At 44.1% G+C, this 16754-nt stretch overlaps 1 protein-coding gene across 3 annotated transcripts; it reads right to left on the reverse strand.

Moving 5' to 3' along the window:
* Positions 1–1577: 1577 nt before the first annotated feature.
* Positions 1578–9105, reverse strand: LOC118222849 (placenta-specific gene 8 protein-like). 3 transcript variants are annotated; one of them, XM_035408745.1, is made up of 4 exons: positions 9004–9105; positions 8166–8289; positions 6912–7066; positions 1578–2347 (listed from the first exon to the last, which is right to left on the reverse strand). In XM_035408745.1, exons 2-4 carry the CDS (start codon positions 8281–8283, stop codon positions 2249–2251), a joined length of 372 nt encoding a protein of 123 aa, XP_035264636.1. In that variant the 5' UTR covers positions 8284–8289; positions 9004–9105; the 3' UTR covers positions 1578–2248. The 3 variants fall into 3 exon arrangements, with proteins under 3 accessions (XP_035264636.1, XP_035264634.1, XP_035264635.1); XM_035408743.1 differs by having other exon boundaries at positions 1579–2347; positions 8969–9105; XM_035408744.1 differs by lacking the exon at positions 9004–9105 and having other exon boundaries at positions 1579–2347; positions 8166–8340.
* Between the last annotated feature and the right edge of the window lie 7649 nt (positions 9106–16754).

Genomic DNA, 16754 nt, shown 5'->3' on the forward strand with positions numbered 1-16754 from the left:
TCTTAATGCCGGTTTGTGCTTTATGGCTGTGAGTATCTCAAAGAGAATTTATACGTGTTGCACAGATACACGTTTAACCGGAGAGAAATGGAACAGTGAGCTGAACTGCGCAGCTTTACAAATTCGGGACCAGTTTTCTCCGCACAATGAAAGTTCTGTTTTCTCTGTATTTACAGAAGTGGCAGCAAGTTTAACCTCCTTAAATGATAAACCTCGGGCAGTGCAAGAGGGATTCTAAGTTCATTTTGTGCTGTTTGAATTCTGTCTTTGAGTTATTTGGTAAGGCACTGTCATAACACTGTGTCATCATTTTGGTCACTTTGTCAAGGCAATCATTGAATTAACCTTTTCAATGACATCCAAGGTAAGGTGTCCACCTGATACAATGCAATCTAATTTACATCCTAAATATTGTAACAGAACATTTTCCTTTACCCTTACTCCATTAAACAAAAAACAATAATTTAGATTTTTCTAAAAAAAATTATCTCTGTTGCCATGCAGAGTCCGTCTAATCAAAACAGAGAAATATTTAATTGTCAGACATCGACTTGTTAATGTTGGTAAGGTCATTGGTACCCACAATCTGTCCTCCATTTTCTTTGCTTTTAAGCGGCAGTTTCTGAGTATAGAAACAGAAGGCATGAAAGGGTTAAGTTTATGCCATTGATGTGCAGATAAAAATCAGCGGTCCAAGGATGTAACCTTGAGTGACCCCAGTTTCTGAGAAAAAAAACACATTCTGAAGGGAGAGTATTGCACAACAAAGCTGTCTTCGTAACTATAACTGACACTACCGGAGTTCTAAGGCCAAGTCGCCATTTTCTTTGGCATAAATGAAAAGGAGACTGACATTTTGACCCTAAGGCTGTGACAAAGGCCAAAACAGGTAAATAATGGCCTCCAGTCTGAGTCTAAAGCCATGACGTTATCTGTACACTTACTATTGCTAGAATGCGTACACACCAATGGCACCAACAAATGGAATTTGACTGTCTATCTAGTGCCACCAGCCAATGGAATTTGACAGTTTATCGAATACAGTCAACTGATGGGACTTTATTAATATTATTATGGTAGTCCTAGTAATGTTAGCTGCAGGTCCAGTAATAAAAGTGGTGTTCCAGAGGAAAAGGTTCAGCAGCGATGTGGTATAGTCGGTCAGATTTCTTATTTTGTTTGGTCCGATTTTTAAGAGCCGCGCGCAGGAAACGGATGAGAACGCAAAAACCTTTCAGCCCTGGAATCAGGCTAACGCCAAACAGACGAACGATGGAGCAGAGAGCCAACGTCAGCATCCTCACGCACAGACTCGACAGTCAGTGTCAAACCCTCGGCGGGTGGGCGCATCACCGCTAGCGTGAAAGCGATGTTTACCGTTTGCACTATGTTTATGTTATGTCTGTTATGTTTTTTACTGCACTATGTTTATCTTACTTTATTTATCTTATTTTATGTTCACTGTTATGCACCACCTGACCAAAACAAATTCCTTGTATGTGTAAACCTACTTGGCAATAAACCTGATTCTGATTCTGATTCTGATAGAAACACACTGCGAATTGCCGAAAATAAATAAAAAGAAATAGATAAATTAAATCGGCATCCGGTGAAAATTAAAGACGGTGGAAATGAGAAGCCCCAAGCGACCAAACCCGCCAAACCCGCCACTCCACGGTTTCCGGGCCAACCTGTGACACGGATGAAAGCCCTCATATATCACCTCCTCACTGCATCCCACACCTCTCTCGCCCCTCCCCCCTCTCTCACCCTCCCTCTGCATTCCTCTTTTAAATTCCGTCACGTCTCGGCTGGCCTCATTCCCGTACGGCGACCAATCTGTATTCCCAGGCATTCCCATGGAGTTGTCGCCCAGGGTCCCAATATCTAATCTTTTTATTTATTTATTTATTTATTTATTTTTTTTTGTTACAGCTTTCAGGAGACAAATGTCCTTGGAGACATGCAAAGTGCAAGAAGACGTGCCAGCAGGACAGATGATGTTTTAATTAGAAAAGTACAAAACAATTATAATAATACGTTTATCATTCGTGTGATGATTCTTAGTAGATATCAGCTTCAAGGTAAAACGCTGTAATAAGGAGACACTTCAGAAAACTCAGGTAGGGTGGGAGGAAGGTGTAGGGGCTTGGACAGGTAAGGGCTGTAGGGGGGTGGAGGGAGGAGGGGGGGGCGTATTAAGGGGAGAGGTCGTGGCAGAGTGTAGCTTGAACCCTTCTCCTGAAGTTTAGGGAAGGAGTGCGCGGCGCTTCATCTCGCGAGAGATCTGACACCAGGACAGGGCATAGCAACAGCAGCCATAGAAACAGTCGCTCCAGACATTGCCCTGGCGCAGAGAAAAAACAGGGGAATTGCACAGTCAGCTCTACATTAAAACATAAGACACAGCACAGCACAGCACAGCACAGCAAAGCACAGCACAGCACAGCACAGCACTGCAAAGCATACTGTGGAACAACATAAGACAGCTCGATCTACCTCCATGCTATGCACAACAAGGCACAGGCCAATACAGTGTATGTATGGCAGACAGGTTTGACTATGACCCCCTGGGCCCTGTTTCACAAAGCAGGATTACAGAGTTAGCTGGATAACTGCACCGAGTAAAACCTGGAGCCTGGCAAAAATCTGGGTTAAGGACTGCATTAAAAAAGAGATGTTCCAGCTTTCACTCAGCGGACTGGATTTCACGGGTGCAGTCACACGGCCAGCTCAGCAAGCCTGCCTCCTGAAAATGCGCCCCCCCCCCCCCCACCCCCCCGCCCAGGCCCTGTTTTACAAAGCAGGATTCCCGAATCAGGTGGACAATTGCACGGCGTTAAAAAAAAAATATTGCATTTAAATATCGTTTAAAGCACTTTCTCCTTGCCCAGTGATCCTTGTTGACTGTTGTTGTTGATGCGTTGATGTGTGTGTGCGTGTGTGCGTGCGTGCGTGCGTGCGTGCGTGTCTTTGTATTGTGGACATTTTTAAATGTAGAGGTCCAGATTTGTATATTTAGTTACGTCAGTCCAGTCTAGGACCCCGTTGAAAATGAGCCAGCTATTGCTGGCTTAATGGGTAATCCTTGCAGCACTCAATGCTTTACGAATTGTTTCTCATTTTAACATCTCACTTTTTACAGTAGTCCTCCTTTTAGTATTGTTTTAAGTAAGTGTATTTGTGCTATTTTGTAATTTTTATATGATGAGTACAAATAATCAAATCAAATCAAATCAAATCAAATCAAATCAAATCAAATCAAATCAAATTAAATTAAATTAAATTAAATTAAATTAAATTAAATTAAATTAAATTAAATTAAATTAAATTAAATTAAATTAAATCAAATCAAATCAAATCAAATCAAATCAAATCAAATCAAATCAAATCAAAACCAGGAACAGCGCTTTTTTTTTAACTCCAGCCCACGTTCCAGATTTGGGAGGGTTCCGGGTTTTACTCAGCGCAGCTATCCAGCTGACTCAGTTACTCTGCTTCGTGAAACAGGGCCCCGGCTGCAGATGTGAAAAGACGGTAGTGCGTGTAAAACACAAGTCGTCCTGAAGAGCAGGGAATATACACAGAGAATGCAGAGAATCCTCATCATCATCATCATCACGGCCACGCTGAGCCTTCTGGTAATCCTGCCCGATGACAATCTCGATTCCTGGCGATCGCGATCTCCCTTGCCTTCCCGTCTGCTCACACCCCTGACAACGTAAGCCTTGGCGTGTAGGGCTGGTCGTGGTGGAACGGTGAAAGCGGTAAAAGCCAGAGGCGAATTTTTTCCTTCCGATTCGGCCCGGCTGATCATCGTCATTCCAGCAACAGGAATAAAAATAGCATAAATATACGTTTTCAGAACAGATCAAATAAACTCATTTCAAAGGCCGAAAAAACCAGTAGTGTTCTGCGCTGCCAGTAATCATATAATTCTGTTAAATAGTGGTGTGTACGTTGATACGCTGCTCAGCTGGTTTAGCCAGTTTATGAGCACAAGGGTCATGCAACTCTGTGACAACGTATTTTTTTTTTTTACCGAGCGGTCGTGTTTGTGCTGACTTAAAAAAAAAGGTCGCATATCCATTGTACGAGAAGGAAACACTAACCTGCAAATAAGAATTCAAGTTAAAACATGATTTCTGTACTCCTTGCTCTCCCCACCCCCACCTCACCCAACCCAACCCAACCCCACGCCCACCCCACAGTGGCTGAATGACAGTTCTTTGAAAGAGTCTTGTTCCAACACAAGAGCACTGAAGCGTATCAAATTAATGCCGTGGAAAACCCGTGACAATCATGCCATTGTTATACTGGAAATACCTGAAAATAAGCCGCCTTTGACCTACCAGCCCAGCCAAAACGCTTGCCTTTCGGTGCGAGGATGTGCCCCATGGCCCATAATCGAACCCTGGCCATGGGGCACATCCTCCTTAACCCCAGGGAGGGAGAGTTTTGGTCCTCAGAGGTTTCCCGAGCTCAGCTCGCAAGACAGACCGCTCTGGTCAGCAGCCAGCGAACACAAAATGTTCTCACAACGGTCACTGGAATGCTGTTTTCTCAATGCTGTAACATTGCCACAACATTGCAGCAACATTTTGAGAATATTTTGCGTGATCTGGGTAGGGGTGCTTTCAGTGCGCAAGAAGGAGCAATGGCAATAGGTGACATTTTAGGAAGAGTCCACAGTAATGACCAGTTGCTTCCGTTGCCTAAATCTGATAGTCAAACTGACCGGTTGCTTCCATTGCTAAATCTGATAGTCAAGCTGGCAAGTTGCTTCCGTTGCTAAATCTGATAGTCAAACTGACCGGTTGCTTCCATTGCTAAATCTGATAGTCAAACTGACCGGTTGCTTCCATTGCTAAATCTGATAGTCAAACTGACCGGTTGCTTCCATTGCTAAATCTGATAGTCAAACTGACCGGTTGCTTCTGTTGCTAAATCTGATCTTCAAACTGACCAGTTGCTTCTGTTGCTGAATCTGATAGTCAAACTGCAGACCGCTCTGTGGACAGGCAAGGCCATGCGGGTTATTTCACGTGCAAATGGTTTCTTGTTCGCTACCCGGAGTAATGTATCACGGTCTTCAGTTGAAGACTGTTTAAACGTATTCGGAGGGAGTAAAATCTCCTCTCTAGTCACTGGAGTTTAACTGGAGGTGTGGATCAAGTCGTTAGAGTGTAATTACTCCGCGATCGAGGTCGTTAGATTTTAAAATTACAGCTGTGATCCATGGGGTTTTAGAGCTCAACTGGAACTGTGAGTTAGGTTATTACAGTTTATGTTTTCAATTAGCTCTACGATCCAGGTCACTGTAGCCTAATTAGAATGGCGATCGCGACTTCTGGGGTTTAATTGGAGCTGTGATGGAGGTGGCTAGGCTACAGTTTAATTATAGCTGCGATTCAGGTCATTAGAGTTTACTCAGAGTTGTCATGCAGGTCATTATAGCTTAATTAAAGTTGTGATCCCGGTAACTGGAGTTTAATTAGAACCACAATTCAGGTTGGTGGGGGTTTAATTAAAGGCTGGACGCAAAAGTGCAACCGTCTATGTCTTTGTCACAACCGACGTGACCCTACAGCGTTGTTGTGAGTCGTGACTTTCCCTATCACTCTGAAATCTCTCTGGTCCTTCGTACCCATGATAAACATTGCCTGTTGTGGTACCGTATGGGGGCGTTCAGTGACGCTGTGCTTACCGCGCTACCCATATTTTATACTCGCGATCGCATCACTCTCCGCGCGTGAAGACGATATGAGCAAGCTGGTAAACTGCAGATCCAACCGCCTGATAGCCTACTTGCGCAACGAGGAGGCGATGGCGGTGACTGTCAGCAGTTCAGATGCACGCAGCTCCGCGGCTAATTGACCGAACACTGAAAAGTGTGCAGGCTATTAAGCGTTTCCTCTTTCCAGTGCATTCCTCCATCACGTACCCAGGACTTCCGCAGAATACACGCCGCAATAGTTGACCTATTACCAACGGTATTCGAATTTCACCGGAATTAAGAATTCAGAACCATGTTCAAGGGTATATTGAAAAGAAGAAAAAAAAGCGGTTAAACGGATTGGAATGTTCTTAAAGACGGCCGACACCGATCGATTTCCGGGTCACGCGAGGACCTAGGAGAGGACTGCGGCAGGCACTTAGCCTACCAGAGGTGGCGCTGTTGCACATTCGACTTTTGACAGCTGTAGAGCTGATGATTCGAGCCTGTGGTGGGCATATAGGGATGCTGACTGGTATCTAGAGAAGTTGGGTCCCAACACAAAAGGAAAGAACTCTGCCGTTGTGCACTGGAGCAAGCCCCTTAGACCCCCCCCCCCCCCCCCCCCCCCGCGCCCCGGAAAAAAAAAAAAAAACTACCCCTGTTCTCTCTCTCTCTTCCAGGGTGTCATTGAAAAAAAGGAACATGTTCTCTTCTGGTTAAACAATTTAATTAAACAAAGATGTAATTCCAATTCACAGAACTTGATTATGATTGATGAGACAGTGCTTTAGCTGAGTACTCCACCTGCAAGGTCAAAAGAGTTCAAAGAGTCCACCCCCTACTTTATCTCTTTTTGTGTTTCATGTTTTTAATATCCTGATTTATTTTCATTTTTATCATTTTGTTGACTGCAAAAATAAATGCAAAAATAAGGCAATAAGAAGACAAAGTAAGACCGGGCATACCTGACGACTAAATCCCGCTCTGCACATGTGAAAGGTCGCCTGCAATCTCAGATTATCTCTCTGAATTAGAGCGGATATGAAATTGGAGTTTATCGCTTCCCTTTATCCACACATCCCCTACTGTCTACAAACGGTTGTTTCTGCGAGGCGTCGACGCTTAGGATTCCGGAACATCCTGGACATTCCGGAAGCGTTAACAGGTGGGCGAAACGCCCGCGGAGTGTTACCTTGATGCCGTACCGCGCACGTACGGTGGCCCGCATGGCCAGGGACGCGGACGGGACGCACCCCACGCAGTCCAGCAGCGGCAGGCACGGACACGCCCCCACGGCACCCGTGGTCTTGCAGACGAACACCGGGAGGCACCAGAGAGCAAAACAGCCTGGAGAGGGAGGGAGGGAGGGAGAGAGAGAGAGAGAGAGAGGGAGGGAGGGAGTGAATGAGAGAGAGAGAATGACAGAGAGAGGGAGAGGGAGAGAGAGAGAAAGAGAGAGAGAGAAATCAAAACACACCCACACAGGGCAAGATGAAATTAACAGCCAGGCACGCACACATGCGCAGACACACACGCACACACACGTGCGCACAAGCATGCACACACACACAAACACACACAGACACAAACGTTTATGTATTTATACAAATAGACATAACACAAAGGCAAACAAATACATACAGTTAAGCAAAATCATACAGACAAACACAAAAAGAGACAGACAGACAGATAGAAAGGTGCAGGTTGACTAACCCAGACAAGAACAACAGGAAATATGCTGACATAGATCTGAGCCATAGATATAAACATGCAGTTAAGACACAAACTCAAGCGGAAGGGCCCAGGTGGGTAGAATCACAGACAGAAACACAAACAGAAGGGCCCAGGTGGGTAGAATCACAGACACAAACAGAAATGGAAGGGCACAGCTGAGTAGAATCACAGACAGAAACAGAAATGGAAGGGCCCAGGTGGGTAGAATCACAGACACAGACACAAATGGAAGGGCCCAGCTGGGTAGAATCACAGACACAAACAGAAATGGAAGGGCACAGCTGAGTAGAATCACAGACAGAAACAGAAATGGAAGGGCCCAGGTGGGTAGAATCACAGACAGAAACGCAAACGGAAGGGCCCAGCTGGGTAGAATCACAGACAGAAACAGAAATGGAAGGGCCCAGGTGGGTAGAATCACAGACACAAACACAAACAGAAGGGCCCAGGTGGGTAGAATCACAGACACAAACACAAACGGAAGGGCCCAGCTAGGTAGAATCACAGACAGAAACAGAAATGGAAGGGCTCAAGTGGGTAGAATCACAGACACAAACACAAACGGAAGGGCCCAGGTGGGTAGAATCACAGACAGGAATTGAAGGGCCCAGCTGGGTAGAATCACAGACAGAAACAGAAATCGAAGAGCCCAGCTGACAGACAGAATCACAGACAGAAACACAGACACTCGACTCAGAGGCAGGGGACTCACAGTCGCCGACGTCGCTGCAGCAGTCGCACAGTCCGGTGCTCCACTGCCCGGGCTCCGGCGCTCCCCCCGGCTGCGACTGAACCACCAGCGGCTGCTGCAGCTCCACGTCTCTCTCCATTCCACCCTGTGGCCAGAGGGAGACCGCCTAGTGTCTAACCTGCAGTCCAAGCTAAAACTCCTACCCCGTTTAGGCTCTGTAAAGGTGCTATATAGGGTAGATAATAATAATAATAATAATAATAAATTTTAAGTGCTGATTGGGCGATGTGGAAACTGGTGTTCCACAAGGTTCTGTGCTTGGGCCTCTGCCGTTTTTGTGGGTACACGCTCCACCTTTAACTCCAGATATATTGGTGCCTCAGCGAGATTCAGGCATAGACGGCAACATACTGTCTGGTGCTTAGTCCTCAAGAGGCAGGAGGCTGTCAGCTGTCTCAAAGTGCAGACTGAGTAAACAGCCATACGCAGACATCCCCTTTCAGTGAGTCAAGGTGTAATGATAACAAATATGTGATTAGATCGTTGCTAAATGAACATTCTAATGCTGATGTAACAATCATTACAAGTAACCGAAATGCAATTTAGAGTTCTAGAACACTAACTTAGAATTTTGGAAAAAAAAAAATTCCAAAAAACCTACTCTTCAAATGGTTAATGCTTTCAAGGAAGCTACACCTTCCAAGTAAGATAACACAGTAGATTAGTAAAGTTGTCAGAAAAGATAAAACCAAGAGAACCCATCGTCCTGGTTTTTTTTTTAATTTAAAAAAAAAATTTTTTTAAACACAACCACGGAAACATACCTGTCAGTGGAGCTCACTGGCGACGGGACTCCTACCTGTGGAAGAGGTCAGCCTGGATCCGTGTCCCGTGTGAAGGGCCGATTGGGGTCCAGCTGTTCTGCAGTCCGGACCGGAGAGACAGACCAGACTGACGGAGGGAAGGAGCTGTCGCCTGGGAGCCGAGTCGAGTGAGCCCAGCGCCGGGGGGGGGGGGGGGCGCTCTGTCTGTCCGCTCAAATAACCGGCCTGGCGTGTTCCTCCTCTCGCGCGCTGGGTTGTGTTTATAGTGCAAACAGCCCTTTCCCGGGGGGTAAACACGGCTGGCCTCAGTTCCCATGAAGGGCGTCGAGGAGCATGGTGCTGACTTGCGGATACTGTGGCCTGGTCCAGGTTGTTTTTATGATGCCTTACCAGTGTAGGTTCCTAATTATCTCTGGATGTAATCTCCTTTACCAACAGATTAAAATTGATTTATTATTATTATTATTATTATTATTATTATTAATAATAATGAATTAATTACATTTATATAGTGCTTTTGTCACACTCAAAGCACTTTACAGTGATGAGGGGAAAACTTCTCAACCACCACCAATAATCAGCACCCACCTGGGTGATGCACGGCAGCCATTTTGCGCCAAAACGCTCACCACACATCAGCTGATGTGAAGAGGCAGAGAACAATTCTTTCAGCCAATTAAATCACACTTATCACACCTGGACCCAAGGAAGGACAGAGGAAATGATCAGCATTGCCCCAGGGTGACCTCCTCCGACCCTTCCTAACCTCAAGACGCTGTGCAGGTTACATTTTCTCCTGGAGAAACCAGAGAGATGTTTTGCCAGGAAGGCATCGGGAAAGATGAACATCAGACCAAGGCCACAGCCGGTATGTAAACAGTCTAGATCAGATGTAAGATCAACCACCACCCCCCCCCCCCCCCCCCCCCCCCCCCCCCTTCCATCCCCATGTTGACAGTAAACAGTGTCACCAAGATGAAATGAAGAGGGTTAAGGATGGAGGCAGATAAGGGATAAGGGTTATTTGGGGGGGGGGGGGGGTATTTTAAAGTGAAAGTGTGTTGCATGGGGGGGGGGGGGGGGGGGGGGGTATTTTAAAGTGAAAGTGTGTTGCATTTTTAACCAGGGCACCTCACAATGGAATGAATATGGCTCAGATAATTGATCTGATAATAGTAGTATCGTTAATATTAAAGCCGATGACACCAGTCATTCTTCAAATGAACACAAACCGATAACAGGACACAAATAAAGCATACCACGCCTGTAGATATTTAATCATTAAAAACCGATAATGTTTTTTAATGATTAATATAAATGTTTTTATTGAAAAATATTTGGATTATACAGATTATGCGATATTTGCCTCGTGACAATCTCATTTACACACAAGACTTGGCACGTAAAAGCCCTGGAGTGCAGCGATGAAGCGAGTATAAACGTCATTTAGCATTGTTGCAATTAGCACTCCCACGATGCCTCATCAAGCTTTTATATATATTCCATAGCCAATCACGTATGAGCTGTTTAATGTCTAGCCAATCACTGCACGCTGCTGCACAAGCCATTATGATTAGAAGCCAATGATTCTACACTGCCGTACACCGCAAAGCGACTTATTTGGGAGCCAGTCATTGGCCAATGCTGCACAAACTGTTTATAATCACCAGCCGATGATTTCGCAAGTGCTGTGGTCAGTGTTGGGTTCAGGAGGGGGCGAGGCGAGTCTTTCTCCCACAGTCTCGAGTCCCGTTTAAAGTGTTCTCAAATCAAAAAGAATGCCGCGTTCTCACAGCACCCCCGTAAATGCGGGAGTAAGGAGGACACGTCGCAACAAGGGTCGCGATGGAATTTAGTGGAGTGAGAGAGAAAACGAAAGAAAGCGGAAATGTGATGAAAAATGAAACCACCGGTGTGAACAACCCCCCCGCCCCCAACCATCGCCTAGTGAGAGTCGTCTTCAAGCCAGCGTGAGAGGGATGGAAATATCTCTATATATGTTCTTGCAGGTCTTTCGAAGTTGTCCATTCATCTTTCGCTCTGTGCACAGACAGACAAACAGACAGACAGGCAGATTTCAAGTTAAGGTGGCCAGGACACATCGGTGGCAGCTAATTCTCTCTCTCTCGAGGCAGCTGCCCCTCTACACTGAGCACGTGCAGCACTTCGAGGTCAGCGCAATGCACTTGCAGTACCTACTCTATTCCAGCAGGTGCAGTAACGTACCGTAGCGATGCTTCTTGCACAGGCATTTCAGAGCATCCCGTTTCTGCTCTTGGGATCGTGGCATGCCTTTCCTCATACAGATCAGTGTCTTATTGGACGCAACTGTATAGAGGGAGAGAGGGAGGGAGAGAGAGAGAGGGCACAAACAATGAACAATAAAATCCACCCGATAATCCCTGTAGCTGTGTTCTTTCTGTTGCTGAACTTTTCTACTTTTGCCTGGTCTTCGGGTCACCATCATCCACAGCAACTAAATGACCTAATGGGTCTGCACCCATATCTGCAAGATTTGAACAGTCTGTGCAAATTCAAAACCCTCTAACAACAACAACAACAACAACAATAATAATAATGCACATGGGATTGCAAACTGCATGTCTTATTTAATACTACTACTACTACTACTACTACTACTACTAATAATAATAATAATAATAATAAACATGGGATTGCAAACAGCATGTCTTATTTTGGTGGGTTGCTTTCCTGTGAACGGGCTGAAGCCCCTGCTTCCTCAGTTCATGAAACTTATTTTGAATTTCTGACGAAAAGAGAAAAGCTTTATTGCCCAAAATGCATTGTTATCCTCTGAACAATGCCTCTCTTTCAAAGTACAGAAAACACACACTACACCTGGCTCAAGGACTGTTTTGAAAAACATGAAATACTGAATAATTACTGATTACTGACCACTCAAAACAAAATTCTTATTTCATGCAATTTTATTCTTTGGCTATAAACACGTTTTATTCACCACAACCTGTTACCACATTTTACGGTGTCAAACAAACTCAAAGATATCAGAAAATAATTATTTGTACGGCTCAAAAACCAAAATCAATTTTACCAGCGTGCTCACCTTTGCACTTGCATTCATTTTGCGGTTGAGCCTGCCAGATCCGTCGACGGGATTCGACTGGGCAGAGACAAGGTAAAGAGGTGTTTGGTGGTTGCTTTACAAATGATCAGCTCAAAAATGAAAATGAAATGGTACATTCTAGGAGGAAATTAACAGATTTGTTAATAAACCAGTGGCATTGAAACACCATGCTGCTGTGGCAACCTACAACAAACTTCAATACTTTCACAGCGAAGATGAATCATGGGTTTGACTCAGAAAAGAAAAGTAAAGAAAAATAAAAGTAAAAATCTGTGTCCGATTGGCTTAAAATTCTTCTTTGTGGATGTCGGGGAAACATTTCTAAAAAATCCTGCTACCTATGTCTCACAGGTGAGGGTTTTACCTGCGGAGCTGCACCAGGTAATGACCAGGAGGAACAGAAGGCTCAGGCAGAAGAGTTTGGACATGCTGGCTGAAGTCCTTGACGATCTGGATCACTGCTGTGCTTTTGTCCTTTGTCGCATGTAAGAGTGGCAGTGAAAGTGGTACCTGTTTCTTCTGCTTCTTATAACCAAGATAACCACCCCCCACCCCCAAACAACAGATCACACAACCACCCCCCCAGTGTGACTGTGGCAGCTCCCGTCTAACCCTGATCCATATTTGCCAGGACACGTTTGAGAAGTTTGTTGGCGTTTTTTTTTTTTTTTCCCCAGAAAATTCCTTAGGTCTTGAACTGTGAGGAAGGAGACTGTGTGCCTTTGTCTAATCTAAACAATGTGAAAGAAAGTCATAACTGTGGAGAAAAAAAAAAAAAAAAAAAAAAAAAAAACATGCATTCTTTATTCTTCAGCGAGCCAAAGAAGGAAGGTCCTGCCTCCCATATCCATATTTAAAATGTCCCCCCTTACTAACACGAGACGATGGATCAGCCTCCGAATTGGCTCCGTTACATATACGTTTACTGATATTCAATCGTGACAGGAATCCAGAGGTTATGGGGTCAACTGCAGTGTGCTTAGATTGAGTTTAAATCTCAGATTTAAAACTCTAGAGACAGAAGAACCGCATTATAACTGTAACAGCTCATCCATATTTCACAGATTCCGATAGCTGCTGCTGTTGCAATGCAGTTCCGTAGTCTAGGGGTTTAAACCTGAAGTTTAAATATTTAAAAGCACAAGGTTTAAACCTCAGCAAATAACGCTGTAATTGAACCACAGCATTTAATAAAGTCCAGAAAAAAAACATTTATTTGTGGCCTCTGTTTCACACTTTGTTGACAGAGCTCCCGAGCAAAACAACATTAAGTCCACTTCGCCATGTTACATCACTACTGTTCAGGAAAGGCAATTCTCAAAGTTCAAATGCCATAACACTTAGATGACGGAAAGCTGAGCTCACAGTCGACCCCAGCGCCTCATAACTCCTCTCTCTATCTGCACAGATGCCAGTTATGAGGCCCGAGGACGCAGAGACCCTACAGGAAACTGTTGTCTTTAGATTGCGGACAGAAGACAGCAGGTCTGGGCATAAACACAACAATGCCTGCAAAAAACTCATAACGCCAACAAGCATAACATCATCAGACAAGTGGACCTTGAAGCAGTCATGAGATTAGGCAGAAAATGCGTCATGAGATGTCCAGCCATAACTGAGTACAATTCACAATGTTCAAAAAACAAACAAAAAAACCCCCCCAGAAATGTGTGCAAACCCACATTCTGAAAGAATAGTTCAAAAAAAACTTGGGGACTGGGTTAACTTAGATCAGTGTTTTGCTATGCTAGACCGATTTAGGATACGGATCGGAGGACTGTAGATTAGTCTGGGGTGGTGTTACGCATACAGGAATGAAAACTTCGAAGTTTATAGATTTTAATATAGAGAAGAAGAAAAAAACTTTGATTCCCTTCTCGAGCAGCATGATGTGTGTTACTGTGTGTGGAAGGAAAGGGGGCCATGTAGAATGAGAAATACTAAGATAAACCCACCCACAAAAAAGAAAAAATAATAAAATGGTGAATGTTGATTTGCTTTGGGCTAGGTGACCCAGCGGCTCACACAGACAAAGAAGTTGGGCAAAAATCGCTCAGACAGGCAGCTCTCTGTAAGGTAACCCATGTTTTTATAGCGTTTTCTTTCGGTTTCATTGACTGACTCAGGAAATGTAGTGTTTTTTATTTTATATATATATATATAAAGATAAACTGCAATAGTTTGGCGGCCTGTCCAGCGTGTATTCCTGCCTCTCGCCCAATGCACGCTGGGATAGGCTCCAGCACCCCTCGCGACCCTGCTCAGGATAAGCGGGTATAGATAATGAATGAACGGATGGATGGATATAAAGACAAAGCACACATCTGCAAAACATTCTAAAACCACACAAACTCAAAAATATATTTTTCAGATAATTCTACAGTGGTGATATTTGGCTCCTTAACTCTAATGTTCATTGTTCATTTATAAAATGTCCCAGTGGACCTGGATCTATCAGGCAATGTCCAAACGGCAAAGAATCATGTGCGTGACTATATTTATTATTCTTCAAACACTTGCACAGGAAATAATCTTTTGTTTTTTTGTTTTTTCGGTCCAGCAAAATGGATCAATATGCCAGTCAATTATTGTGCACGAAGCGTATTGTAGATGAACAATGAATCCTTTCCAGGTAGGAAATAAGAGCTGCCCATGAACCCCATTGAGTCCAGAGCAGGAATGCACTTAATCTGAAAAGAGTACGGGCAAAATATTCAAATCCAGAGACCAGAAAGGGTAACCATTACCTGGCTGTGCTTGAACATGCTGTTGTTTGCCTTTGACTGTGACTCTTTGGCCAAAAAAGTGCCACCGCCGCCGCCACCCCCCCCCCCCCCCCCCCCCCCCCCCAAAAAAAAGAAAACCCTTGTGTAACATCAAGGATAAAAGACTTACCATTCCTTATATTCTCAGCCTTATGCGCACATGATGTGTATGTGTTTGTGCACATGCGTGCATGCATGCAAGAACATACCTATATTTAGAATTCACATTTTTAAAAAGAACACATTTTTTTGTGTATAGAATTCATCTGCATTTTAACATGAAACATTTTTTTTTGGAACTGACACAATAAATCAAAAAATTAGTACACGCAAAAAGACAGCAACACTATAAATATTATATATAAATAGTATAGTTACAAGTGTTAGCAGAACTGGCACTGGAATTATAACTATGTAAAGGAAGAAAATCCCATGAACCTCATCGTTTGATTTGAACTTCTCTCCATACAACCCTGCAATTAGTAATTCTGTTGCGCCCCCTTCTGGACAAATGTAGGCGTGAAACTGCAACTCATTTACCATGCGCAAGGTGACGCAGTACGTAAATTCCTTCAGCAAAATTGATCTTACAAACGATTGCCATTGTCATAGTATTAAAATATGCGATGCCGGAAACTGCCTATGTTAATATATACTTGATTGCATGCAGTAGGGCAGCCAAAGGAAAAGCTGGCAGCCACAGGCAGCAGTGTAGTATAAAGGGTTAAGGAACTTGTCTTGTAACCTAAAGGTCACAGGTTCAACTCTGCCAGTGTTCCCCTTGAGCAAGGTACTTAATGTGCATTCCTTCAGTATATATCTGTCTAAATGGTGTGTAAAAGCCGCGCAAATCGCTCTGGATAAGACAGTCTGCTAAATGCCTGCAACGTAACGGGGAAACCAGTTTTTGTTGCTGACGTGGCGTCCTGGAGCCTATACTCAGCCTGCTGAGCTGGTTCAGGCTCTCCAGCGTGAGGGTGAGGCCTACACGGCCGCAACAGGCCTAGCATTACTAAGGGAAGGGAAACTGAATGCCTTGCTTGCATATTCTGTGTCTGCTGTTATACTGGAGGGTGGCGGCAGTTATGCCATCTGCTTGGCATACCTGTACAGCACCGAGAGTTTGGCGTTTTTAAGGGTTTCCCCACAGAAATGACCGGAATGACCGCAGACTCTCAGCCCTTAAGAACATTAACTTCTCTACCTTTCGAGCTCGTATAAACACACAATTTAGATTCACACGTCCACACAATAAACTGGTGGGCGATTCTTGGGTTTGGGCGAATGCCAGGAGAACGCTACCTGCCCAAACGCAGTGTGTACCAACTGTGAAGTTAGGTGGAGGAGGACTAATGATATGGGGCCGTTTTTAATGGCCTGGGGCAGGCCTCTTGGTTCCAGTGAAGGCAAATATTTATGCTACGGCATGCAATGACACTCTAGACAATTGTGTGCTTCCCACCTTTGTGGTAACAGTTTGGGGAAGGCCCTTTCCTGTTTCAGCATGGCAATGACCCCGTGTGAAAAGCAAGTTCCAATTTTTTTTAAAAATGGTTTGCCGAGTTTGGTGTGGAACAACTAGAGGGGCACACTGATGAGGTAATCAGTAGGGAACATTGCCCCAAATAATTTTCTACATCATTTAAAAAGCTTCCTCTTCACCTCAGAAATCGAATTTAATTTCAATTTAATACTCCCTTTGATACAAATGATAACATAATCAGAATCTATGTTTTATATATCTATGAATGCTCTCTATGAATAAGAAATAAGTTGTTAAAAAAAAAAAAACATCTGCCTACATAAATATCTGATGTCCTGAAATGTCCTGAAAAGATCAAATTAATGGCTAAGAAAACATCAAACCAAAACATATAAATATAAAACGTAATAATCATGAGGAAATCAATACAGC

The sequence above is a fragment of the Anguilla anguilla genome, chromosome 3, assembly GCF_013347855.1.
Source record: "Anguilla anguilla isolate fAngAng1 chromosome 3, fAngAng1.pri, whole genome shotgun sequence".
NCBI lineage: Eukaryota > Metazoa > Chordata > Actinopteri > Anguilliformes > Anguillidae > Anguilla > Anguilla anguilla.